Source organism: Plectropomus leopardus, chromosome 15, assembly GCF_026936395.1.
Source record: "Plectropomus leopardus strain MGB_pleo_1.0 chromosome 15, ASM2693639v1, whole genome shotgun sequence".
Taxonomy (NCBI): Eukaryota; Metazoa; Chordata; class Actinopteri; order Perciformes; family Serranidae; genus Plectropomus; species Plectropomus leopardus.
This window is the reverse complement of record NC_142190.1, coordinates 26260117-26287846: the sequence shown is the minus strand read 5'-3', so window position 1 is coordinate 26287846 and position 27730 is coordinate 26260117. Positions and strand designations below refer to the sequence as shown.

Below are 27730 nucleotides of genomic sequence, written 5' to 3'. Positions count from 1 at the left end.
GGAGTCCTTTTATCAATGATTGTTTACCTACATGGCCACATTTTATTTGAGAGATGTTGCAAATTTATCTTAGCTTGTGATAATCTTGTGACCTTCTCTAGCTCCTGATAATATAAGCCCCGGGACCTTCATGACACTTTGGTGTTATGATTTAAAAACTAGCCTTAAATCCATTATAACCATTTCTAAACATTTGTAGAGCAGTGAGAATTAGCTGATTCAAAAGAACAGGGATGATTTCCATTTGAACTAATGTCAGTAATGATTCAATTATTACACATAAATAGCTCTTCCAAAGACAAACAGGGTGTAATGCTACATTTGTGTCTGGTGCTATGACTGAGCTTATAGTTAATATAGCCAGAAGCAGAATCAAATGTATTAGTCAAGTTTATGAACACATACAAGGATTCGACTGTTTCGGGGGAATTTCTTTCAATGGACTTATACAGAGAAACAGCCATAACAGCTAAGCGCAAGGTCAACAAAACAGGACAGGAAGAAAAAAAAAAAAGACAGGACTATAATGTTCACAACTATGTGAAAAAATAGGTGTATTCATGTTTATATAAAAGTGTGAGATTAACTGGTAAGGAGCAGTACTGGTAAGAACGAGCCCCATTCTGGATCACACAGTGCTGTATATTCCTCACTGCTCACTTGCGTTGCCATATAAATAGCTGTTAAATGGGCTAACACTGTCAAAAGCACCCTACATCCATAATACAAACTGCAAAAAAGAGACATAAGGATAGTTAATAATGTAGGATGTTGAGAATACACTAACACTCTCATTTTTTAAGTGAAATGCCTTGAAGTTTGTTGATGTAGCAGAATTTAACATAGCACAAATAATGCATAAAGCACGAAATAATTTACCACCAGGTAATTTATAACACAATGTTTTCTTTTTGGTAGGGAAGGTAAATATAATTTAATAAAGAAACGTTTTGTTTGGAAAGAATGTGTATTTCAGAATGAAACTGTGATTTGGGTGTGGAGCTCAAGAAAAGCACAAACATGACTTAGTTTAAGAAGATTTACAAACTAAACTGATTGCCAGAGGCATAAGAAAAAGGAGGGGCTGTGATGTGCATCTCTCTCTACATATACATCAATCAATCAAAAACATTATATAAATAAATGACCAACGATGGAGTTAAAACGTCTATACACTTATGTATTGCATACACAGCGTGTAAGATTTATATTGACAGTGACAGATTAGGTTAACAGTGGTGTATTAAAAGCTTCAAAACAATAATGCAGGCAGCGGATGTGTTGGCGTTCATGACTGATTTATTGATGAGTGATTTAGTGATTATTTCGCTGTTGATCGGAGTGACAGCTCGTGGGAACAAACTGTTCTTGTGTCTGTAGCGCCTGTCACAGGAATGAAGTCTGAAGTCGTGACTTTAGTGATCAAACAAGTAAAAATCTGCGCAAGTTAATGACATGTTCATACATGATGTGCAGCTTTGTCGGCTGAATGCAGACACGTGATTGGCTCTGCTCATTTCAAAATGTGAATCCCGCGGACGGCTGTCGTGTCGCGATAGGTTTCCTTTCTTCTTCTGAAGCCGTCGACCACTTCCGGTTACATGACGACGACGGCGTTGATACAAAAAGAGAGAAGGAAAACAGGAAAATACCTTTCTTGGCGAGAACAGTGGAAACTTCATCTAAATAGCCAGATATATGTTAACGGGTTTCTTGCGTGGCGGCATAACGAACGACTGATCCCGCGTTAGTGTGACTGGGTAACGTGCGTGCAGTGAAAGATCCCAAATATTTGGAGTTTATTGTTCTTCGCCTGCTCCCTCCAGCTAAGCTATTTCTGTGTTGCCCTGCGCTGCCTAGCAGAGCTAGCTAACGTTAGCTATCAGTGGATGCCAGCACGGTGTGTGTGTGTTTTTATTTCTCAATTAGCGAGCGGCTCGAAAGGAAATAGTGCCGTAAATCCGTTCAGTTTGCAGCTGGACTCCGCTAACCTCTTTTAGCACGGTGACATTAGTTGGGCGAGAATGGCAACGTCGGCTCTGTACGCCTGTACGAAGTGTAACCAGCGGTACCCCTTCGAGGAGCTGTCGCAGGGCCAGCAGCTGTGCAAGGTACCGGGCTGTGTGTGTGATCGAGGATGATTGTAAATAAGACAATCCCAGACCGTAAATAATGATGCTGTTTGCGGGTGTTGTTGTCGACCTGGTGTGATGGTGTTACGACAAGTTAGGCAGATTATGTAACAGCTTTTATCTGCGCTATTACAGTGACTGTAATCTCGTTTAGGGCATTCAGTACGACTGTCCTGTTTGTAAAAGAGTAATAGCACACTAATGCCACGTTTTTACCTGCCAAACATTAGTTCTCAAAGCATTACAAGACTTGTGCTTTTAAGAATTGCCACGTATTTACTCACTTGTTGCTCCTAGGGAGCCCTTTAAAAACCTCCCCACCTTTCCTTACTTCACTGACTGCACTGTTTTGGGGAGGAGAGATAAAAATGGACAGCTTTATCACTTCATAAACATCCCTCCAGTACTGGAGAGGTTCCCCCTGCAGACAGCTTTTCTTTGCACAGTATAGATAAAACACAGAATCAACTGTATTGCAATTACAGTGAGATTCCTCTCACTTTAAATTTTAAAGAATACCACATAAAGTTATCCAGGAATGGCTCTGCTTTTGCCGTCTTTTCCAACACAGCCCTGCTGCTATGATATGTTGGGCTGACTCTACGCAGTAACAATGCAAGGTCATCCTGGTGTCTACACCCAAATAGTCAGGTGTTCCACTGATGGTGTAGCCAAGAGGCATTGCGCAACAAACACACAAGGACTCATGAGGCAGTCTTGTTTCTTATGTGTACATTGTAATGAGACAATTTATTTCTCAAACTCAGGGGAACATTTTTTGTTGTTTGTTGTTGCCACAGGAGTGTCGCATCGCGCATCCGATAGTAAAGTGCACGTACTGCAGATCTGAGTTTCAGCAGGAAAGGTGAGATGTGTACTCCTAATGAAGACTTAATAATAAATGTCTTTGCATTTCATATCATTTGTTTTGGATGTAAATAAATGTTTATTCTTTACAGTAAAACCAATACAATCTGCAAGAAGTGCGCCCAGAACGTCAAACAGTTTGGAACAGTGAGTAACTGGCCTCTCCTGTTTTTCCTGAAGCACTTTAAAACTCAGTTATATCTATAGAGTTGAACTTGGTGTACATTTGTGAACAGTCCTTAATGTGTAAATGTTCTAAGCACCATTTTTTTTGTCTCTTTACAGCCCAAACCCTGCCAGTACTGTAACATCATCGCAGCTTTTATCGGGACAAAGTGTCAGCGTTGTACTAACTCAGAGAAGAAATATGGACCTCCACAGACCTGTGAGCAGTGCAAACAGCAGTGCGCTTTTGACCGTAAGGAGGAAGGCAGGAGAAAGGTATAAACCTTGCACACGCAAAGTCTCATTTGTCAGTGAATGTGTAGCAGCACGTCTTTTGAACTACTGTCTCCGTCTTGTACTACAGGTGGACGGGAAACTGCTATGCTGGCTCTGTACTCTGTCCTACCGCCGCGTCCTGCAGAAGACCAAGGAGCAGAGGAAGGGCTTCGGCTCCTCCAACTCCTCATCCCTGAATGAGAAAGACCACCACTCAAGACCTCACCATCATCACCACCACCATCATCAACACAGGCACAGCAGTTCTCATCACAAGTACGTCCTTTCGTGTCATTGCTGTTTTTCAAATAGGCTTGTGTCAATAGGCGATCCGATCGTATATCGACAGTTGAAGGGATAATGGGTGATTGGTTTTTCCTACACCAATATTAATGCGATTTTAATATCTAAACTAAGATGTTAGAAAAATAATCTCTTAAATCTGCACCCTACTCTGCATTTGGAGATGTTTCTGGTGGAGCTACACGTCTGCCCAATTTGCGGTATTGATGTGTCCAAATGTCCAAAGTAACCGCCCTGGAGCTATCAGTCAGCTGCATCCTCACCTGCAGAAAGATGTTTTGTTGAATGTCGTCTGTACACTTTGTCAGAGTTTGCCTCATGATACAGTTGTCCGATCAGGTAGAAGCTGCTGAGCATTAACACGCCCAGCTCAAGCACCTGTTAATGTTTTTGCTCTCAGCCGCCTCCCATCGGCATTCAGTTCATTTTTGCCCTACCCTTTAAATTTATATAAAAATATTTTTACTTGTTACAATACATCCAAACTGGTGCAGGACTCCGCTTTATGTTTTTTTTTTTTTTTTAAATAAAGCACTGATAAGTAGAAATAAAGATCTGGCTCACTAACAGCTAGCTTCTCTTTTGCAGACTGAGTGGGAGCTTGAGTCCTGAGCAGGAACAGGGACTGTGGAAGCAGAGGTAAAACTTTCCTTCTCATTCAAACTGCACAATATACATCGCAAAAGAATGAGTTTTTAGGCCCAATTTGTACATCGCCATTTTTTATTTTCATTGCAGCCATAAATCTTCTTCAATCCAGAAGGAGACTCCAAAGAAGAAACCAAAACTGGAGATGAAGCCATCCAACGGGGACAGGTATGATGAGTGTTGCAATGGTTTGAAAAAATCATTAAGTTGCTTTTATTTAAAAAAAAAATGTAATGTAAAAATTGCCTTTTGTTTTTGAATAGTTTTGTCTACACATGTTCAAGGTAAACTATGCAGGCTTTTCCCCAAAACACTGTATAGACTCATACAAAATTAATCCCTCTCAATAAACACTTATGACCCACTATAACAGGGTCGCCACAGTTCCTTTAAATGTCTTAAATACACACTTACTAATAAATGGCCTTTAAAAGTATTAAATTGTCTGAAATTCAAATTGTATAAATTGTACGTGCTTTTAAGTCATTTTACGCGAGAATTTCTGGTGTTGGTGCTACAGGAAATATGATAACAGGAGGGACCTGATTCTATGGGTGAACAGACTTTGACTGAATGCATATATGGTGCAGTGCCTCTAGTTTTGCTCCCTCTGTGCGTTTAGGTAGAAAGACAGAAAGAGTACACACTTGTGTATTTCCATTGAAGTTTTGTTCTTAAATTTCATTTAAAGTAGTATGAAGATGGTCTTAAAAAGTTTTAAAAGTCACTTATTCAGACCTGTAGACCCTCCTGTAGAAGCGTGTGGCAGTGTTTTTTTTTTCTGCCGAGACTCTGCCCTCTGCCTGTATTTTATTATTTTATTCTTATGTTGCTTCATTCTGGGACGTTCCTGAGCACAGGGTGCAGATGAGATTGGGACTTTATAAAAACGTAATAAGCAGGTGCCAGAATCTAGGTAACTTTCGTTCTTGAGGAAGCTGTGAAAATCTTGGACACAGCGCCAAAAAAAGGCAAATATAGCAAAGTGAAGCTCGTTCAGACATGAGAGTAAATCTGGGGGTAGGTTTTCACTTCAGGTGGCGATACTGTGAACAAAAAGTCACCATCCATTCCTCCATAGTATACCTTTAACTACCCATATCGGTGCTGGCCTCATGCTTTTTCCTTTCTCCCTTCAGTAGTTCCATCACCCAGTCGATGGATTCTGGAGGAACGGACAACTTCATTCTCATCAGCCAGCTGAAAGAGGAAGTGATGTCACTGAAGAGACTCCTGCAGCAAAGGGATCAAACCATTCTCGAGAAGGACCGAAAGGTGGGTTATCAGTCTGGCCTGACCTCCGGCGCTGATGACTCAAAGTCACATCACTGTTGGTTGCTTGTGTTCGTGTGACGTACTGATTATTAATTTCCCTCCAGCTCACAGAGCTCAAAGCAGACTTTCAGTACCAGGAATCCAACATGAGAGTGAAGATGAATCAAATGGAGAAATCGCACAAAGAGTCTATGGAGCAGCAGCAGGTAGGAAATGACACATGCACACGTGGCAATCATAATAGCTTCAACGCCAACCCGCATTCAAAATTTGCTCTAGAATATTTTTTGATATGGTTATTGTCATTTTCCACACCATTCTATATATAATCAATCAACACACCTAACTGTAACGGCACTTTGGTGTGTTGATTTATACATACTTTATATCTACTTGTTTTTTGCATCCTAAGTGGTCATATCTGTTTGAGGAAGTTTACAGAGCCCAAATGTTCTGATGTGCAGGTTCCAAGGAGGTGTGGAAATACAATCATCACTAAAACATGTCTTTAATTTTAGTTCTGTCATCCCTGATGTTCACTTAAGACAGTTTAAATACCGGCTTCTTTTATCTGTACTTAAAGGTCCAGTAGAAATAACCTCAATCAAACAAAGTGCCATTTAAATTTCCATAGTGTATTCTTACTGTTTAAATATGCACACATCACTTTTGGAATCTAAAAAAAACCCCATGCACTTGACAATGCATGGTTTCCCACACATTCATTTATTTGTGGCATCCCACCTCGATTAAACCACCCGCTGCCATGTACTGATTGTATGTTTTTATGCGTCAGAAACACTTTTGGAATATGTATACAGTTTATTGTTGCACAACACTCTTGGAGTGCAGAGCGTACTCTGGGGACAGGCGGAACAGCAGAACGCCAGGTGCAGTGAAAGTTAAACTTTATCGTAAACTACAAACACAGGTAGATTCTAATTCTGTGGGAAACACTGCCATGCAAGGGAGTACACACCCCGTTCTCTAATTTCCCCAACTAATCTGTAATCAGTAATAGTTTTAGGAATTATGCACGTCACAATTGTCTTTTGTTCAGCACAACACTACATGATGATCATTACTGTTTTTGTTTGTGATTTATTTAGAAAAGCTCGCATAATACCGCGCAGGGGTGTGCAGTGTATCAGAATGTATAGTGGTCAGTATTGTGAAGTAACTGCTTAAAATGTTAATCACCATCTGGAAAGACATTGTGTCATCTATTTAGCAAGGGAAGATTCACTTGTTGCATAAGTTTGCAGTCTGTTGTTACAGATACAATGTGTCAGCTAAGCCATTTCCTGTCAAACATTGGATTATTTTTTATTTTTTTAAATTTTTTTGAGTGTGACTCATGTTGACGTGTTTGATGCACCAAATGCGTTTTTGTCAGTGCAGTCTAACAGCTGAAGGTAGACCACGCTGAGCCAAGCCCTTTCGCTTGTAGCGCTGGATGAATCATGGGTACATAAGTGACAAAAGGAAGTGCTTTGAAACTGCAGCTAATGCGTTTGCTGCCATTAAGACAGTCAAGATTTCACGTCATTTCCAATGTAAATGTGCAGCGTGATTTCACAAATGCCTCCACTCAGATTTTTAAAAATTCAGAACTATAACATTTCTCCTTTGTTTCCACAGAGCAAGAACAGGGAGCTGATGAAACAAGTGGCTGCGCTCTCTAAAGGCAAAAAGTTTGACCGGACAGGAAGTTCACTGCTGTTGCCCTAACAATAGGCCGGCCAGCGGGTAACAACACAGAGCGACTTCATTGTTGTAACACTGAAAGTCCCTCTCTTGTGTTTCCCCATTGCCATCAACATTGATTACTTCTTGATTGGTAAAGCCAGAGACCATGTTGTACATGGAAATCAACTGTTGAATCAAAGAAACCTTTCTCTAAATGTCCGCATATTTTAGATATTTTATGGCAACTTTTCCACTGGTTCATAGGATGCGACTTTGGACGGAGTAGAGGATGGTGCCCTCGTTTTTAACACTGCCGGGCCAAAACGGAAAGCATGGTGTGCATATGTGGATAGCATTCTGTCAACTCAGTGTATCCACTTATTTTTATGGATGTCATGCAATTTATTTATTCAACTGTATTTCTTGGCTTTTTTATTTCTTCACAACATACTAAGAGAATATCCCACATTTTGGGATTCTCTTCAATAGCAATTAGTTATATTTTTCTAAATTGATGCGATTGTGGGAGACAAGTTCTCCTTAATGGAGAGGCCCTGCGCAACTTTTACAATGTATGCAAACGTGGGAAGGGTGTCCACTGAGCCGCTGCTCAACAGTCGAGAACCCTCTCAATAACAATTCATCAACAACCAATGAAGACTTTGGCAGGCTGACAGAGAAACACCTCTTGGCTGCCCTCTTTCTCACTGTGTGACAGCTGTAGTGCTTCGCTGTTTCTCTTTAGTGGAACGATTGTAATACTGCATGATTTTACTGCCAGACACCAGTTGGCATTGTGGTCAGACTTCTTTTTTTCCCCCTCCCTTTTAATTAGTTTTTTAAGAATCACTTGTAAATGTATTACTGGGGTCAGCCATTGTATTTAAACTATTGCTTGTATCTGTTTTAGTGAGTACAGTATGTGTATGTTAAGGCCAGTTGAAATTAACATGTCTGTAGAAGATGCTTTTTAAAGGAACACACCTATCACCTTGCATTATTGGGCTGGTTTCATACTGTGGCGTCCAGGATCACTTTTGTACTTTTTTCCAAACCAAGTGTTTTAAAACTATTAAAACTGGCTAAACTGTTACTGTGTGTTTGTTTTTTTATTAAACATACATGTGTTTAACTTTTGAAACTTTTAAAGGTCCCATATTATGCTCATTTTCTGGTTCATACTTTTTTTGGGGGGGGTTGGTCAACTACAACATTACATGCTTTTATGTAAAAAAAAAAAAAATTATTTTTCTCACACTGTCCATCTGAATATACTTGTATTCAGCCTCCGTCTGGAACACTCCGTTTTAGTGTCTGTCTCTTTAAGGGCCCTTGCTGAAAAAGCTCAGTCTGCTCTAAAAACAGTTTAAGAGCAACTGAATTCAATTTCATAGTGTTACATTCACTTTCATGTTCATGGAATTCAGCTCCAAACTAATGAATTTCACATACATGCTGTTCAGCATAATGTCAAAAAGTAGGAAGGGGTTTCAGTGTTCAGATCCAGTTTTTGAATGAAATTATTCAAGATGAGCAACTCAAAATCCACTATAAGTGAGTGACACACATTTCTACATAATACTGCTAATGCCTGACAGTATGCCACAAGGATGAACAGTGAGCAGGTTTGAAACCTACAAGAGCTGATTGTTGAGCCACTTGGGGGCAGCAGAAGTCAAACTATCAAAAACACACAGATTATGGAGTTAATATGTACTGGTATATGACAGGAGCTGTAAGAATAACAAGAGCAAATAAAACATGTGATTTGCTTTTACTTACTTAAACATCACTATTACATCTTTAAATGCAGTTAATTTAAATCACTTTAACGAGTCACACAAAACCATGTCCGCCAGGGGAAAACAATGTATTGCAGATACATGTTACTGTATTATGACCAAGGTGTTTCAGTGACAGACAATTTAATAAATTCTGTTTTTGATCAAAGTATCAGTAAAAAAAAACAGCCTTTATTTTAACACAGTACAAAAATGAAATTAAAAAAGTAATGTATATTGCTGATATTCGGTGTAACACAAACTTGGATCCTGTCACGTTTACCGCGTTCAGGGAGATCCTGAACGCCTCACGCTGTACATCCGGGTCACTTGGAGTTTCCGCTAGCTAACTAGCATAGCTGGCGCAGTGCTCTGCAGCGAAAGACTCGCAAATCAAAACAAACGCTTTTACCGAACCTGGCTTTGTAAAGACCGCGTTATATGGATTTTTGTGGTTTTTCTTTTGGTCCCACAATGCAGGCACATGTAGAAAATATGTTTCCATAGATTTGAGTGAACGTATTACAAGTTATTTGTTTAGCAACATTAGCTAACTTAGCTATCGTTACTTAGCCTGGCTCATCTGAAAGGAGCACATTAGCTCAGTCGACACAGCAAGCTGGCTGAAACCAAATTAAACCAAATCTGAAACTCCGGTTACGAAAGGTAAGTGAATCAATGACATTTTAAACATTTTTGCACTACCAATTGTATTGCCAGTGAGATAAAAAGTTAACAAAGGCAACTGCTAAGCGTTAACTTACTCCATTGCAGTACAAATAACAAGGTTTTTCTGTATGTTATGTATGTGTACGAAGTATAAGACATTGTGAAGTATTGCTACCTATTGTTGAAACGATATTAAGTTTTTTTGCGATGTTTTCTCGAAACATAAGTGGTAGCCTAAACATGTATGAGTTGGTAGTGTAAACTGATTTTGTATGCAGACAAACGATAACTCTATCATGAAGTCTGATTTTTCTGTTTTTTTCCATCAAGTATGTCGGATTCAGACAGTGACGAGGACCAAGATCGTCCTTTCTCTATAACTGGCTTTCTCTTTGGAAACATCAATGAAGATGGACAGCTTGAGGATGACAGTGTTCTGGACAATGTGGGTGTTTGAAATATCTGTTTCCCCCCCTGCAACATTAAAAAGTACTTTCATCATAAGTCATATTAGTATAATTATACACAGCATTTAGATTAAGATTTTTAAAAAATCACAATGGAAATTCTCTCTCTCTCTCTCTCTCCCTCTCTCTCTCTCCATATATATATATATATATATATATATGTACATAATATTATTTTTTCATGATTCGTTTTTAGAACGTGGTTATTTATTATAACTTTATGTTCTGTTTCTGTGGTTTCTTCCCATCCAGGAGTCCAAAAAGCATTTGGCTGGTTTGGGTACTCTGGGTCTGGGCACACTCATTACAGAAATCACTGCCAATGAGGAGGAGGAGGAGGATCAAGAGGAAAGCAGGGAGTCTGGTACTGTGGATGCAGAAGGTTAGTTTAACTATAAAAAGTAACTGTACTCCATTCATTTTGCCAGAAATTACATTTTCAATCTTTGTCCTCATCCAGGTTGGGTGAAGAGCACAGAGGATGCAGTTGATTATTCTGACATCAGTGAGGTCGCTGAGGATGAGACAAAAAAGTACCGTCAGGCCATGGGGTCTTTGCAACCCAGCAGGAAAACAGGTGATCCACTTACAGCTCCTTAGAGTCCTGTTTGATTTGTTGTTAGAGTCGATTAGAAATTACACCTTACTTAACTGCATCTAACATCTAATTGTGTTTTTTTTTGTTAATATTTTATTTCTTAGGATGTATAATTAAACGCATTTTCTATACCTTTTTAACCTCAAAATGTCATTAAAAGTGATTTTTTTTTTTACAAGTTTTACACCATTTTACACAATCAAATCATTAACTGTATCACTTCTTTCACATTTTTTTCATTCCTTACCAAAGTTTCCAGAATGTTGGTGGACTGTTCACTTTTCCATTTATTTTGTGTGAATGTTTTTCAACATTTTTAAATTCTTTCATCTTAGATGATGAAGATGACTATGATGCTGATTGCGAGGATATTGATTCTAAGCTCATGCCTCCACCGCCACCCCCAAGTCTACCTACATCTGCTAAGAAAGAGGAACCCTCATCTCAGAGCTCAAATGGTGAACATTTTTACCCATAAGGATTGTGACTGACTCATCTTCTTTAACAGAGTTAAAGCTGAAACTTGTAAAGAAAACTTATAGGGGTGTGAATTTGCTAGTGTTGTCTCTGAATAACATACACTGGATTGATTGTATTGTAAACTCAGTAGCACTTCAGACTTGGTTAAAGCATTTTAGATCACGAATATCATGACATGACGTTTGATCGTCTGCTTCTGCTGTGGTTTTGTCCCTGTCTCTCCTCACAGTTGGGGAAGAGGGTGATGGCATCATCTTGCCCTCCATCATCGCACCATCTTCTACAGCTGATAAGGTTGATTTCAGCAGCTCCTCAGATTCTGAGTCAGAAACTGACCGTCCCTGCCAGGACTTAGGGGCTGGAGGCCCCCCAGATAGGCTCACCCTCCCTCTTGCTGGTATCATGCAGAAAGATGCAGCCAAAGCACTGCCAGGTGTCACAGAGCTCTTCCCCGAGTTTAGGCCAGGAAGGGTATGACATCTTTACAAGCATCTGTTTAATTGTCATTATACATGCTTAAGATTTATTTTGTCATTATCGTCTTTTTTTTTTTTTTTTTTTAAATTAAGGACTGCACTGATACCCACTTTCTCTTGGATTTACCACCAGGTGCTTAGGTTCTTACGGCTGTTTGGTCCTGGAAAGAACATGCCATCAGTTTGGAGGAGTGCCCGCAGGAAGAAAAAGCGAAAGCACAGAGACCCTCAGCCTGGGACACCTCCTCCAGAGGGAGAACCAACAGAGCAAAGCCAGGAGAAGAAATCTGGATGGCTTTACGAGTATGCGCCCGCTCCTCCCCCAGAGCAGTGTCTGTCTGATGATGAGGTAAATATTTCATTGTTACAGGATATCACAGGTTCTACTGTGAGCTGGTGGTAGTCAGGCAATAAGTCATTGTATCTCCCCACCTACCTTTCTGTGTCCTGAAGATAACCATGATGGCTCCAGTGGAATCCAAGTTCTCACAAACTTGTGGCGATGGGGACAAGGAGGCAGAGTCTCGACCTAAAGTAGCAGAATGGCGATACGGCCCCGCACAGCTCTGGTACGACATGCTTGGCGTCTCTGAGGATGGAAGCAACTTCAACTACGGCTTCAAGCTAAAAGAAATGACGACCAGTGAGCCTCAGCAGCAGGACACGCTTAAAGAAATCACAGAGACTGTACATGAGGTATGCAAACATGAACTTCTGCAGCCATCATAACATGAAAATTTTTCTGATAGTGTCACTGATATTGTCTATAATAATATCTCCAGTTTTTCAAGCGAGATGGCAACGACAATGATGATAATGAAGATGGAGATAAGGACAGATCAGCCCTGGAGAATGAGCTCTTCCTGATGGTCACGCAGCTGAAATGGGAGGACGATATTATCTGGAATGGGGAGGACGTAAAACACAAGGGCACAAAGACTCAGCGAGCCAGCCTGGCAGGTTGGCTGCCCTCGAGCATGACCCGCAATGCAAATGCTTATAACGCACAGCAGGGTAAGACACCTAGAAAAAATACAAATCTAACTCTTGAATTTTTTTTTTTTTTTGCCACAAAATTAAATACAATACCCAAACACAGAGACTGTAGTATTTCTTATCTGTAAAGTAAATATAATATATAAATAAATAATATATTTATTTAATCTTATAGGTTTGACAAGAAGTAATTCCCAGTTGGTGCCACCCACACCTCCACCCATGCCCAAAGCTGCCTCCATCTCTGGCTCTAAGCGGGAAAAAAACAGCCATGATAACCAAGGTGAGTTTATTTTAAGGTAACAATGCCAATATTAGATTCACCAAAACCTTTATTCAATTTTTAATCTCAAGCTAAGCTCTAATTTTCTGTATTGTCTTTACTTGTTTTTGTCCCTCTACAGCTTCTCATGAAGAAGACTCCCCCTGGTTCTCCATTTTCCCCATTGATAATGAGGAGTTGGTGTATGGACGCTGGGAAGATAACATTATCTGGGATGATCAGGACATGGATCACATGCTCATGCCGCCTGTTCTTACACTGGATCCCAATGATGAAAATATCATCCTAGGTATATTCACAATGGCCGTTTTGATACGCTACGCATTCACCTCTGTTTTTCTCTCTCCAAAATTGGCATCTTTAATTTAAATTTTCAGTAAAATATACAGTAAGAATTTTCTGAAATCTATGTGTTTCTGAAAGTGGAACACAAACAATAGTTCTATGCATACATATTTTTAATTAATGTCTGTGACTGTGTGTAATTTATGCCAAGTTAAAGGAGCAGCTTTTATTAGTCTCCAAGTAGATTTTGGGGATCTGCATTATTTTGTGGTCTGGGCTCAAAATGACAGTGTTGTCATCACTGAATTAGATAGTCTGCTCGTTTTGACCATCTGTTTTCTCTCGTAGAAATCCCCAATGAAAAGGAGGAGATGACTTCCCACTCCCCATCAAAAGAGAATAAGAAGGAAACGGCAATCAAAAAGAGCCGCATCCTGCTGGGGAAGACTGGGGTGATCAAAGATGAGCCACAGCAGGTACGTTGCCTCATCAGGGTCGACAGAGGAACATGTTTGATCATATGAAATGTCAGATTACAAGGTCTTCATCTGCAGTGGAGATGTTTTTGATTTGAAAAAGAAAGTGTAAAATATGTGATTTAATAAGGAAGATCAAGGCTACATAATAAAGTAGCAGAAATAATGAAAGAAATGAAATTGACAGAATACCTGCACCGGAAACCATAAAAGTTTAATGTGCCATTACATGTGAGCAGTAACTGTGAAATTTTGGACAGAGAATAGGATCTAGCTAAAATAGAAAAAGTCCCTGTCAGTTTGTCTTTTATTTAGATTATATTTAGGGGGCATTATTTTATAGGACAGTTTGAGATTGACAGGAAAGGTGGGACAGAGAAGGAGGAATGACTCGCAGCAAAGGGTCACAGGCCGGACTCAAACCCGGGCCGCTGCAGGAGCCTGAGGCATATGGGGCGCACACTCTACCCCCTGAACTAGAAGCCGCCCCTGCCCTTTGATTTTTTGACAACTGTTCATCCAATCGACTTCACACTTGGTGGTATATTGCTGAGGACCCAAGGAAGTGCAGTGTCGAGTGTAAAGTTGCTTCGATGAGCTGTTCTCGAGAAATCTGCAAGCAGCAATACTAGAAGCCGAGTAATCGACCTGCCCCAAATGCACAGTTTGAACAGGCACCTGTCTAACAATTCAGGCAGAAAAAAAAAGAAGAGATACGATATGACAACTCTTTTATTTGGAAATATGGTTTCTCTCAACTCAGAACATGTCCCAGCCTGAAGTGAAGGACCCCTGGAACCTCTCCAATGATGAGTTCTACTATCCGAAACAGCAGGGCCTGAGGGGAACGTTTGGTGGCAACATCATACAGGTAAGCAGCAGCCCACAAAAATAAAGCTAAAGTCAACAGGACACAGTCAATATTAATGCTTTGAACTGTCATTGTATTTATAAGCTGAAACAGCTGAAGAGTAGAAGTCTTGTAATTTGATGGAGCTAACGATGTGTCTTTAACAGCACTCCATCCCGGCCCTGGAGCTGAGACAGCCGTTCTTCCCCACTCACATGGGGCCCATGAAGCTGCGCCAGTTCCATCGGCCGACTCTGAAGAAGTACTCGTTTGGGGCTTTGGCTCAGCCAGGTCCCCATCCTGTCCAGCCGCTGCTCAAACACATCAAGAAGAAGGCCAAGGTGGGGCCCTGCTCAAAAGAGCGCTATTACTCTATAAACAGATAACCTTGTAGTGTTTCACCATTTTTCTACAACATTTATTGTGCTCTGAGTGAATGTTTTAATATTTTTTACTATAGATGAGGGAGCAGGAGCGGCAGGCATCAGGGGGAGGGGACATGTTCTTCATGCGAACCCCGCAGGACCTGACAGGCAAAGATGGAGATCTGATCCTGGCAGAGTACAGCGAAGAATACCCCCCTCTCATCATGCAAGTTGGCTTGGCCACAAAAATCAAAAACTACTACAAAAGGGTGAGTCTAGGTTTTGTTTCCCAGCCATGACTTTGCATTTTGTTAGTAAAGACATGCTGTGATTGTCATATTTATTTGCAGAAATGTTTTGTATTTCATTGCAGTGTTTATTTCAGATCGTCAAATTCAACTCAATGACATTTGACCCCATGCTTTATTTGACTGAGTTGTTAAAAGACATTATGGCATTGTTACTTTATTCTTCAGAAACCTGGAAAAGATCCTGGAGCACCAGACTGTAAATATGGAGAGACTGTGTACTGCCACACATCACCTTTCCTGGGTTCTCTTCACCCTGGACAGCTGCTCCAGGTTAGCACCGTCACGGTCAAAGTCTCAGTATTCCAATGGTCGGTCTGTTATCATGGCAAACCGTGAGATGTCTTTTTCTTTTAGGCATTTGAAAACAACCTTTTCCGTGCTCCGATCTACCTGCACAAGATGCCAGAGACTGATTTCTTGGTTCTACGAACACGTCACGGCCTTTACATCAGAGAGATTGTGGACATTTTTGTAGTTGGACAGCAGTGCCCCTTGTTTGAAGTTCCTGGGCCCAACTCCAAACGAGCCAATACACACATCAGAGACTTCCTACAAGTATGTTTTTTATTTTGCCTGAATTCTCCAAAAAAAACTTGAGCTGCTGCTGTGGATGCTCACCTGTCTCATCTGTGCTCTGCAGGTGTTCATTTACCGCTTGTTCTGGAAGAGCAAAGACCGGCCACGCAGAATCCGCATGGAAGACATAAAGAAAGCCTTTCCCTCACACTCAGAGAGCAGCATCAGGAAACGACTAAAACTGTGCGCTGACTTCAAACGCACAGGTAGTTCACGCTCATTCATTAACTCTGTGCGCCCGCTTCTCAGTGATCATCATCATTTTTTGGACTAACCTAACTCAGTTGTGTCATATCAGGGCAGTGTTGAGGTTATTTAGAAGTACTGTGCATGAGGTCAGCAGTATGTGTGCCTTGAATTGACAGACAGGAATCAGAAAAGGGAAAGATCTCTGTACAACTTCTATGGATTTTTCACAAAAGGTAAGCTGTAGTATAAGGACAGTTTAAGCAGGTCATGCTTTTTTTACAATGCTTTTTCTAATGTGCATATACCTATAATGGAAGCTGGAAGGAAGGACATGTTTTTTCCTTATAATGCTGCATTTTGTCTTCAAGTTGAAGGTTGCAGATACAATAAAATGTCTCACTGTGTCTTGTCCACGTGCCAGGAATGGATTCTAACTGGTGGGTGCTGAAGCCGGACTTCAGGTTGCCTACAGAGGAGGAAATCAGGGCCATGGTGTCTCCAGAGCAGTGTTGTGCTTATTATAGCATGCTTGTGGCAGAGCAAAGGCTCAAGGTAACAGTGTCTGCCTATAAATATCCATAGATGGTTAACACAAGTGGCACGGCTTCACTTTATTATTTTACCCCATTAGGATGCTGGATACGGCGAGAAATCCTTCTTTGCTCCAGAGGAGGAGAACGAAGAGGACTTTCAAATGAAGATCGATGATGAGGTATTGATCCAAGCGCTTTCTCACAACGAAGCGTTGAAGACTTGACATAACAAAAAAAAAAACCCAACTTGATCCTGATCCTGTCTCAAACATCCTAGGTGCGGACGGCTCCTTGGAACACAACAAGAGCTTTCATTTCTGCCATGAAGGGGAAATGCCTGTTGGAAGTTACAGGCGTGGCTGATCCTACAGGCTGCGGAGAAGGTTTCTCCTACGTCAAAGTACCCAACAAGCCCACTCAACAAAAGGTAAGACGTAAAAAATCTGCCAAAGTAAAAATCTGCCTTCCTTTGTTCCGCATTGTGTTAAAATGGAGGCTGGAAACTTGATCTTGTGCATTTCTTTCAGGATGACAAAGAGCCACAGCCTGCTAAGAAAACAGTGACGGGGACAGATGCTGACCTGAGGAGACTCTCACTGAAGAATGCAAAGCAGCTGCTGCGCAAGTTCGGCGTTCCAGAGGAAGAGGTAAGACCGTGATGATATGCAAACACATGAAGCAGATGTAGGACAGCCTAGTGCTTAAAGAGAACATCCCCTATTAGAGGATCTTAGTTTTGATCTGTATGATAATCATTGTGTTTATCACAGCAATGGATAACTTAAATAGTCTATTCTACCATCTTTTATTCACGGTAACTGGAGCATGTGCAAAAACTTGTGCAGGTGAGATTTGTTATGCAGGAATGCAGGACAAATGCAGGAAATGAAACTTTACTTTTAGGTTGTGTTTTTTACCCTATTTTTAAGGCTTGTTAAATCGTGTGTTTGTATGTGTGTTAGATTAAGAAGCTCTCACGCTGGGAGGTGATTGACGTGGTGAGAACCATGTCCACAGAGCAGGCCCGTTCAGGCGAGGGACCCATGAGCAAGTTCGCCAGAGGCTCTCGTTTCTCTGTTGCTGAACACCAGGAGCGCTACAAGGAAGAGTGCCAGAGGATCTTTGATCTTCAGAACAAGTGAGAGTCTTATTTAGGGTTTTATATGTTATTTAGGATTCCTTCTGAGCACAACTTGAGTTCTTTTTCTTGTCGTCCCCCCACCACAACCACCACAGAGTGCTTGAGTCAACAGAGGTGCTCTCCACAGACACAGACAGCAGCTCAGCAGAGGACAGTGACTTTGAGGAGATGGGGAAGAACATTGAGAACATGCTGCAGAACAAGAAAACGAGCTCCCAGCTTTCCCGAGAGAGGGAAGAGCAGGAGAGGAAGGAGCTGCAGAGGATGCTGATGGGCGAGGAGAGCGATCGTGACCACAAGGGACGCAAGGAGAGGCGCAAAGGCTTGTGTGAGTCTGAAAGTCAGAGAGCGGTGCACTGAGGACATACCTGAGTTAGTTTGTGTCTCTAACTGTAAGCTTAACTTCCCTTCACTCTACAGCCAGCTCCCTGTCCACCAGCTCCCACAAAGACGACGACACTTCCTCCGTTACCAGCCTCAACTCCTCAGCCACAGGACGGCGACTCAAGATCTATCGCACTTTCAGGGATGAGGACGGCAAGGAGTATGTCCGCTGCGAGACAGTACGAAAGGCTTCCGTCATCGACGCCTACACCAGGATCAGAACCACCAAGGACGATGAATTCATGTTAGTCTCCCTCTAATCAATTAATATCAGTGAATTTGAATGTAAAAACAGTGCACTCATTTTCATACTATTTTTAATAATTTCATAATTCCCTTCACAATTTAGAGGGATTTCATAATATAGGAGGCACAGGTGTCGTTTTTTTAAATACATCCTGTTAATATATTCCAAATAATCTTATTTTCATACATGTATTTACATCTTATTTCGAAAATCAGACATAATCATGTGTATCCTGTGCCGTTACAATTAATTTACAAATTTGCATTTGTTTTCTGTCGGAACATGGGGGCGCTCCTACTTAAGCTTCAGCCAGGGTGACCATGGAGATCCGAGTAGGCGTGTAGCTTGATATGGGAACATCAAATCCTGATGACGGCTTTGATAATTAGCATGCATATTAGTTTTGATGCGACTGTACACAACATGCTGTTTATTTTGAAGTATTTGCCTTATGTTTTGCATTTATATCAAATCATAATCACTGTTAAATTAGTCTGTTTTTTATATATATGAAATATGCCAAAGGTCCTGTGTGTTAATACTGTAGCATCCAGTGTTAACCAGGCGGTTAGCCTAATAAGAACTTATATCATAGAAATGCCACTTCCATACCGTTGACTGAAAAAGTGAATGTAAAACAGCGAGGACTGTGTCTCTTTGTGGTTGCAGACGAAAGTTTGCCCTCTTTGATGAGCAGCACAGAGAAGAGATGAGGAAGGAGCGCCGGCGTATTCAGGAGCAGCTGAGGAGGCTGAAGAGAAACCAAGAGAAAGACAAGATCAAGGGACCTCCTGAGAAGAAGGCCAAGAAGGTCAAAGAGAGACCAGACCTCAAGGTAAAAGTAAGCTTGCCGATTCAGTACTATACTTCTCTATTACTCTTTCCTCTCCAGCTTTTTGGTACCCAGCTAAATGCAAACCTATGGCTTTCAATGTGTATTGTTCTTTCAGTATTACTGTCACATAGCACAGGCAGATTATTTGTCGTGTTCCTTAATGTTTGCCTCTTTTCCCTAGTTAAAGTGCGGCGCGTGTGGAGCCATTGGACACATGAGGACCAATAAGTTCTGCCCGCTGTACTATCAAACCAACGCCCCGCCTTCTAACCCAGTTGCCATGACAGAGGAGCAGGAGGAGGAGCTGGAGAAGACCGTAATCCATAATGACAATGAGGAGCTGATCAAGGTGGAGGGCACCAAGATTGTGCTGGGCAAACAGCTCATAGAGAGGTAATGAATTGTCCTTGTTTCACATCTGCAACCACTGAAAATAATTCTGATCTGTACTCTGATTTTTGCATTTTCTGCAAGATTCTCCCAGTTATAAATTAGGGTGGTATTTTTGAATATGGGTCATGGACATAAGTCATTTTGACACAGTGTTAGAGAGATGAATAGCGTATAGCCGCTGCAGATCCAAACATTTTTTCTCTGCTACAGTGCTGATGAGGTGCGAAGAAAATCTTTAGTCCTCAAGTTCCCCAAACAACAGCTCCCACCAAAGAAGAAGAGACGCGTAGGCAACGCTGTGCACTGTGACTACCTCAATGTAAGTGATGTTTTACAGCTTGTTCTTGCACATTTTGAACTGAGATTCTTTTAAGCTGATCTTTCAAACTGTTTTTGTTTTATAATATTCGCAGAAACCACACAAGGCCATCCACCGCAGACGCACTGACCCCATGGTGACCTTGTCTTCTGTGCTGGAGAGCATCATCAATGACATGCGGGATCACCCCAATGTAAGATCTGCAGGCACACACTTATCCACCTCAGCAACATGTACTGTGTCCAGTCTCCTTTACTGCTCTACTGTCTCATCTTCTTGTCTCATTTTTTTTTTGCCAATGTATTTATTATTATTATTGTTTTTATTTTATTTTATTTTATTTTATTTTATTTTATTTTATTTTATTTATTTTTCTCGTCTTTTCTTTGTAAAATTTTTTTGTTTTTTTGTTTGCCAGCAATACCGGTAGCTATCTTCATGTAATGAAACATGTACTATGGACTATTGTGCATCTTGTTGCAAAGGTGTCATATAATCCCGTGAGAGATGGGCCACTAGGTGGCATAAAAATATAAGCATTCATTCATTCACTACTTCTGTCTGTTCTATGTAGACGTATCCATTCCACACACCAGTCAATGCCAAGGTTGTCAAGGACTACTATAAGATCATCACTCGGCCCATGGACCTGCAGACGCTGAGGGAGAATGTTCGCAAACGCATGTATCCATCGAGAGAGGAGTTCCGTGAAGCAGTCGAAGTTATCGTCAAGAACAGCGCAACCTACAATGGTAAAGATATTAGAACGTTTAGCCTGATTTTCACTGCATGGTACAGCACGGCTCAATACAACTTGCATGAAACCGTTCTTTTTCGGTTTTCCATTGACAAAAATACTTTCTTGGTGCGGCCCTGGTCAAAGTTCAAAGCTAGCTGAGCCAAAACTCAAAGGTGGAGATAAAACATGCAGCGCACTGCTGTTGATGAAAAAAAGCCATAAAGAGGCTCATCGCTCTTAACTGTGTTAAGTTGTTCAGATCAATTCATATTAATACGTTTTATGGTGTTCATTAACAAAAACACTTAAAACTGGAATAAGCAAAATAAGATGAAACAAGATGAGATGTGATGTGACTTGATATAACGTGACATAATGAGACGGTAAACACAAAATATCGGAGCCCACTCACCCTCTTTGTCTAAGTGCCGCCTGTGAATGAACAAAACGATGATAAACCACACCCCAGTGTCAGTAAGAATGGCTTGAAATAAAAGTGATCAAAAGAACGTGTGAATCCTAAACAAATAATGAACCACACAGACTAAATACACATTCTGACTCCTACACCACTGAATGTCAGAGATAATCATCAGTAGCACAACACGGGACATCCAGTGCAAACTGGCCATTTTTAAATAGCTGCACTACAGTCAGTAGGGAATTCTTGTAATCACCCAACCCAGATTTTCAAAAAATGGCAGCACTCCTGCCTTAAACCAAGGACGAAGCAGCACGCAGTGTATCCCATTGAAGAAGTTTAACATTTTCATACAATATTGCTATGGTGATCAGCTGAGAATCCTGCTTATGCTGACAGTTGAGTGGAGCTGAACTATGCAGTGGAAATCAGACCGTTAATCACCCCTCCTGAATACAGATTCAGGTCTTACTCTGGTTTTAGAGAGACTTTAAACCCGTATCATTGTGCTAAGACAGCTCTTTGTTTTTGTTTCACTAGGAGCAAAACATCCAATAACACAGGTTGCACAGTCCATGCTGGACCTGTGCGATACCAAACTGAAAGAGGTGAGTGTTAATGTGAATGTTTTGTCTCATTTCACATCATCCTGCTCTTTTGTCAATTTTGTCAATACTCATTAACACTGTGTGTGTGTGTAGAAGGAGGACAGGCTGGTGAGGCTGGAGAAAGCCATCAACCCTTTGCTGGATGATGACGATCAGGTGGCCTTCTCCTTCATCCTGGACAACATCGTGACCCAGAAGATGATGGTTGTTCCTGATGTGAGTCAAACCTTCTTACCATGTTCTTGTACCTAAGTCCATGTAAGAGCACTAATCAGTTCAAACGCAGAAAAAGTTATTGATCTCATTCCTTAACTCTTCCTTTCACCACAGTCATGGCCGTTTCACCATCCCGTCAACAAAAAGTTTGTGCCTGATTATTACAAGGTGATAGTGAACCCAATGGATCTGGAGAGCATCCGCAAGGTGAGAGTCTTACAAGGTGTCAACCCTTGAAACAAGAAAACTTATTTAATATGTTTGATATTGGCAATACAATTGAATTTAAAAATCTGTGCCTCTCTGTGTGTCTGTATTTCATGGTTCAACAGTACATCTCCAAACACAAATATCAGAACAGAGAGTCGTTCCTTTCAGATGTCAGTCTCATCCACACCAACAGTATCAAGTACAATGGTAAGTGAGTTGACATCACTGTTATTGTGACCTTTCAGGTCAGTCTCTCGTCTGTCTTACTTGGAACAGAGTTCTATAGTTTAGTAAAGATGTTGTTTGAAGCACCATTACTCACTTTTTTTTTTTTTTTTTTACAGGCCCAGACAGTCCATACACTAAGACAGCCCTGGATATTGTCAATGTGTGCAAGCAAACTTTGGCAGAGGTACGTTGGGTCTTTGCTTTTAGTTTGCCCCCTGTTAATGAAGAGGGAGGTGTCATGTTAATGAGTATTTATGCAGGAAGTTACGTTTGGCTGAGCTTTACCATTTTCTCAGACTTGCTGCAGAAAAATGCAGGGAACAGTGACTGCAAAAAAAAGGAACATTTTTGTACCTTATTTCAAAAAAGCTAATAGCTATTTACATGATTAATTAAAAAGAATAGTCCACTAATATTCCCATAGACATGCAGCTGTGGATACTCTGTTGGATATGCCATTCATCATGTCAATATATGGAAAAGTGGAGCATCTGGTGCCACTTGTCATTTAACTGTTTTGCATCAAAATGGAATAAAGTCTTCCACCGGTGGTGGACTTGTTGGACCGTACAAAACCAGCCTCCCTTTGACATTCCTTCAGCCACCTTCTTGAGAAGTTCGGCGTTGCAGTAATTGCACAAATCCAATAAACCAAGCCTTTCATATTGTTTAAAAGTATGTGTGTTTCTCCTTCTGAGCAGAAATAAGGGTGTTTATTGTCGACATGCATCTCTGCCCCACAGCCTTGCAAAGTGTTGGCGAGTTGGTTTGTGAACTATGCATATACAACAACGCACAGGAAAGAGGACGTGTTGCAAATCGCAGTAAAAGCCCTGTTGATATGCATATTCCATATGTGCTGTTATACAACTGAATAAAAGTGACATATCCCACAATTCTTAATTGGAAAATGCTATGTTTGGAATACGGCCTGATTCAGAATATGGGATCGGAATATGCTATTTACATGACCAACATCAAATTCACAATATTGTCATATTCAGAATGATAGTGGATTGCTTTGCATGTATAGGGTATTATTTTAAATGTACTGTTATGATAAACTTTCTATAGCTAAAGAATAGTTATCCCTCCTTTCAAACACCCTATTAGTATAGAAATAGTTTAAGAAAATCTATGCAATATTAGGCATAGTGTACAAATGTACAACACAGGGGGGCTGCATTTAATAAAAAAATGTGATACATCTGTTGTCAAATTGCTGTAATAATTTGCCATGTTTCTTAGATTTGATTCGGGCTAGGACCAGGAAAAAGAGTCATTGTTGTAATAATCATCTGTTTTGCCTGCAGTATGATGAGCACTTGACCCAGTTGGAGAAGGACATCTCGACCGCTAAAGAGGCGGCTCTGGACGCAGCAGACTTGGAGTGCCTGGACCCAATGACGCCTGGGCCGTACACACCGCAGGTAGGAGAGCAGCCAGGGCTCAGTTTTTATTTACTAGCATTGTAAACTGTGGTATCTAGATACATTGCAAATTAAGCTGTTCATAGCGTACCACAGCAGGCAGCCTAAACTTTTCCTCGTGCAGTAGTCTCCTTGCCACACCTTGTAGCTCTCCTGGCTCCTTGTATTTCTTCACTCTGTCTTTGCACTAACTCTCCTTTCCAGACTTTCATGTTTAATCTCTGCAGTCTAGTTTCCTCACTGTAGTGTCTCCTTTCTCCCACCCTGTTTTTCTCCGTCACTCCTGCCGTCTTGTCCCGTCTGTCCCTTTGTGCGCGCCGCTCTGTGCGCTGTCGGCCAGCCTGCTGATCTGTTTGACAGCGGGGCTTCAGGGAGTCTGCCCAGAGAGACCAGCAGCCTTTTCTCTGAGGGACCTCTAGTGGTTGCTCCAGAGAAGAGAGGGGGGCAGGTATGGAGAGAGACAGAAATATGGCTCGCCACCACATGCCACCTCTCCTCAGACCATCCTCAGAGCACCCAGCTTCATTACAGGCTTTTGTTGTGCCTTCTCATGTTAGATTGTCACACTAGAACATTACAGAAACATCACAGAGTAAAATGAGTGCAGTTAATTTGCCTCTTGCCGCTGTCTTTGGGCAAGAGTTTACTCAGACTTTTATCATCCTGCCCCTCAGGGTCGCCACAGCAGAAGACCCGGGGAGGAAGAGTCAGATGTGGACATTGAAGGCTTTGAGGAGGAAGATGATGGCAAACCCAAGACTCCTGCTCCTGTAAGAAAGACAGATTTATCTAAAGGTCATGGAGCTGATATGAGGTCACCACTGCTGTACATTTACACACTAATGAAAAAGTACTTTACATATTTCTGCAAGTAACTATATCAAAATCACTTGAATTTCAGGCTATGTCATTGTTGCGGCCTTCAATTTCTTATTTAACAAACTATGTGAGGTAAATACATACCACTCTCCAATCATTATTGTAGTTGGATTGACTGATTCTGCTGACACAGGGTATTTTGTATTATCAGTTTAATTCTGGATTTATTTGATGCTTTCAGACCTTCCTAAGTCCCGCCCCTTTTCGCTCTGTGCTCCAATAACATTTGAGCAAGCTTGGTACTCAGCGGGGACCTCTGGTCAACTTTCTCCTTTCCTGTTATTTCTGGTGACGCTAAGCAACGCCTGTCTATGTTGAAAAGAAAAACACATTTTAAAAATGGTTAAAAGATGTCACTAGCATTTACTTTGAATAAGTGTTTTAAGTATTTGTTTTTCTTTATTTTTTATTTGAAATCCTTATTCTCACATTTCAGTTTGCTCACTAATTTATCTATGACTTACCTGTCTGGCCTGTCTCTTTAGGCAGAGGATGCAGACGGAGATCTAGAGGACGAAGATGATGAAGAGGACATGCTGCTGCCGCCTCGCAGACGCGTGCACGACCAGGAGGAAGAGGAGGAGGAGGAGGAAGATGACGGACTATCTAACCGCCCAGCACAAGCCAGCGTGCTGTACCAGGATCTGCTCATGTCTGACGGAGAAGATGACGCCAGCGAAGAGGAGGGCGACAACCCTTTCTCCTGTAAGTCCGTCTGCAGCGGCAGCAGAACATGGCCACAGATGTACTAAACAATATGAACAGAAGAGAAGCAAAAAAAGCATGACCTCGTAATATAAGATGACAGCAGTATTGTGTTGTAGATAGATAATTGAGAATGACAGATAAACTCCATAAACAAAATGGATATGAATTGACAGTCCTCTATCTATCATGTGCAGCCTTTTGTGGTATGTGTAACATCCTAATTGGTCGTATGTCTCCTTTCAGCTATACACCTGTCCGAGAGCGGCAGTGACTCTGACAGAGAGGTAGATGTGCGACCTGCACCTCCACGGAGAGCTCAAGATACCGCCCGCATGGGCATGGAGCAAGACGAGAGCATGATGTCATATGATGGCGACGGGCCTGATGAGCCTCACATGGAAGACAGCAATGTCAGGTACAACCAACCCAGGAGCCAAAAATACTGTAGCAGTACACAAGAATGCAGATGACTGAAGTCTCAAAGTTTTAAAAGAAATTAATTTAAGTTTCTCTTTTGGGATTATTTTTTTCTACAGGGAACGTAAGACATTTTTTATTCATCTACTAAAAATATAATGGGGCACCCAGTAGCTTCTCTGGTAGACCAGGCGCCCCACGTACAAACGGGCCTATGTCTGCGGGTCAACAGATGAGTAGAAGACACTGGGCCGATAATAATAGAACATTAACTCCAGCTCACTGTCTGTTACACCACCAACAATAGGAAATGTATTTGGAACATAAATGTTTTGGGACTTCATCGGGTTATCTTAGGAAAATGCAACAAAAAGTCTTAAAATGTTCTATGACATATAAACTACAGTTATATCTGCATGACATAGCTTATTCTAATGTTCACATCAGGTTGGAATACTTTAGATTTCTTTGTGGTATAAAAAGAAATGCTGTTTAATACTGCAGCAAACACTCCTTAAGTGGATACTTTGACTTTGTGTTCTGTGATTGATTCATAATAAATGCTGACCCATCGTTCAGCAGTTAAATGCTTTTAATGTGAAGCAGCAGCAGTGGGAAATGTTTAGCTTGTATTAGTAGTAACCTAATACAGCTTTAATATAGCAGTGAGAGCATGAACAGGAAACTGAAGCTGACATCAGTGAGGTGAAATATGAACAGTAAGGCTCAATTTCAATCATCCTTTCCTATGAATCCCACAGGTGTAGGTAGGTTGGTAACTTTAATTCAGAATGAGAATGGCGGACTCAGCCACGAACAGTAAAACTGCTTGTAAAAACCAAAATGTAAATACACTGAATGGCTTTTGTTTGAAAATGCCAACCATGGTTTTGGAAAGAGAGTTTGATTTCAGAGTCCCTGAGGATTATGTTTAACTTGAACTGAATTTCATTTTATTTAATAGAGACAATGCCACATGACATAGTTCCAATTCCGTGCATGAAACCGATTAGCTGCACAGTTTATAGCTGTTGTTCATTTCCATCTCCTTACTTCCCTCTCTTCCATGTCAGTTACGGCAGCTACGATGAGACTGAGAGCCGCAGTCAGATGCAGGCCTCCAGTATGGGAAATGGAGAAGAATACGGCATCAGCGAAGAGGAGGAGGAAGATGAGGAAGATGAAGCACGGAGGAGAGGCCCGGCTGTGCTCTCGCAGGTCCAGCTCAGTGAAGACGAGGAGAGCGAAGAATTCAGATCCATAGGAGGAGACAGCGACATGGACTCAGACAACTAGTGACATTTTCTTATTTTATCCGCAGTATTAAAAAAAAGAACATTGTTCATAATCACAGTTTTAAAATTGAGATTTCTCAGAAAAATGTTTTGTACATACTTTTTTTGTAAATGATCATAAATGAATAATGTTTATAGCTTCCTCCTCTGTTTTACACACCGTATAGACACACACAGCACATTGTAAATCTCAGTTTGCCTTTTATAAGTTGAATATCATGTTCCGTGTGTGTCTCTAAACATGAAAGTTTGTGTACAGTCCTTTTGCACTGTTTTAACTCTTTCGTAACCTGTGCTAATAGTTAAGCCAGTCTGTTTTTTCTATCCCACCTCCTTATTGAAAAATAGAATAAACATGCTGCAACATACTGTTAACACACAGCTCTTTCTTTAAAAAAATCATATATTTGTAACAGACATTGAACTGCAGTATGAGATCATTTAATGTTCAAACACGTATTTCAAATTTAATATTTAATGCATAATGAGTTAAAACAAGACTGGGTTTGGGATTAGGATTTTATTGACGGGTTAGTGGCCGAAAAACATGGCAGACATTCTGGCAGGTCA

At 41.0% G+C, this 27730-nt stretch overlaps 2 protein-coding genes across 6 annotated transcripts; both read left to right on the top strand.

Moving 5' to 3' along the window:
• Positions 1 to 1559: 1559 nt before the first annotated feature.
• On the top strand, positions 1560 to 8448 carry fam76b (family with sequence similarity 76 member B). Its single transcript, XM_042499827.2, has 10 exons — positions 1560 to 2111; positions 2933 to 2997; positions 3092 to 3146; positions 3285 to 3440; positions 3529 to 3716; positions 4332 to 4382; positions 4482 to 4559; positions 5531 to 5666; positions 5771 to 5872; positions 7308 to 8448. Exons 1-10 carry the CDS (start codon positions 2025 to 2027, stop codon positions 7395 to 7397), a joined length of 1008 nt encoding a protein of 335 aa, XP_042355761.1. The 5' UTR covers positions 1560 to 2024; the 3' UTR covers positions 7398 to 8448.
• Positions 8449 to 9456: 1008 nt separating this feature from the next.
• On the top strand, positions 9457 to 27535 carry taf1 (TAF1 RNA polymerase II, TATA box binding protein (TBP)-associated factor). Of its 5 annotated transcripts, none has more exons than XM_088088392.1 (41): positions 9457 to 9802; positions 10136 to 10250; positions 10525 to 10654; positions 10733 to 10849; positions 11206 to 11328; positions 11580 to 11821; positions 11960 to 12175; positions 12280 to 12522; positions 12609 to 12840; positions 12998 to 13105; positions 13227 to 13394; positions 13739 to 13866; positions 14630 to 14737; positions 14884 to 15057; positions 15177 to 15350; positions 15558 to 15662; positions 15747 to 15947; positions 16033 to 16174; positions 16579 to 16709; positions 16789 to 16869; positions 16968 to 17117; positions 17218 to 17337; positions 17653 to 17828; positions 17927 to 18159; positions 18252 to 18459; positions 19132 to 19297; positions 19479 to 19690; positions 19901 to 20009; positions 20104 to 20202; positions 20584 to 20761; positions 21710 to 21777; positions 21871 to 21993; positions 22108 to 22200; positions 22326 to 22410; positions 22548 to 22615; positions 23745 to 23861; positions 24202 to 24309; positions 24536 to 24631; positions 25226 to 25445; positions 25692 to 25863; positions 26939 to 27535. In XM_088088392.1, exons 2-41 carry the CDS (start codon positions 10137 to 10139, stop codon positions 27159 to 27161), a joined length of 5961 nt encoding a protein of 1986 aa, XP_087944518.1. In that variant the 5' UTR covers positions 9457 to 9802; position 10136; the 3' UTR covers positions 27162 to 27535. The 5 variants fall into 5 exon arrangements, with proteins under 5 accessions (XP_087944518.1, XP_087944517.1, XP_042354760.2 ...); XM_088088391.1 differs by having other exon boundaries at positions 19132 to 19303; XM_042498826.2 differs by lacking the exon at positions 24202 to 24309.
• Positions 27536 to 27730: the final 195 nt, after the last annotated feature.

Bases quoted from the DNA above. Each gene is read 5' to 3' on its own strand.
- fam76b (XM_042499827.2), top strand. From the start codon at position 2,025: ATGGCAACGTCGGCTCTGTACGCCTGTACGAAGTGTAACCAGCGGTAC. The intron at 2,998-3,091 runs GTGAGATGTGTA...TATTCTTTACAG, and splicing joins TCTGAGTTTCAGCAGGAAAG to TAAAACCAATACAATCTGCA. The intron at 4,383-4,481 runs GTAAAACTTTCC...TTTTCATTGCAG, and splicing joins CAGGGACTGTGGAAGCAGAG to CCATAAATCTTCTTCAATCC.
- taf1 (XM_088088391.1), top strand. From the start codon at position 10,137: ATGTCGGATTCAGACAGTGACGAGGACCAAGATCGTCCTTTCTCTATA. The intron at 12,523-12,608 runs GTATGCAAACAT...TAATATCTCCAG, and splicing joins TCACAGAGACTGTACATGAG to TTTTTCAAGCGAGATGGCAA. The intron at 19,691-19,900 runs GTAATGAATTGT...TCTCTGCTACAG, and splicing joins GGCAAACAGCTCATAGAGAG to TGCTGATGAGGTGCGAAGAA.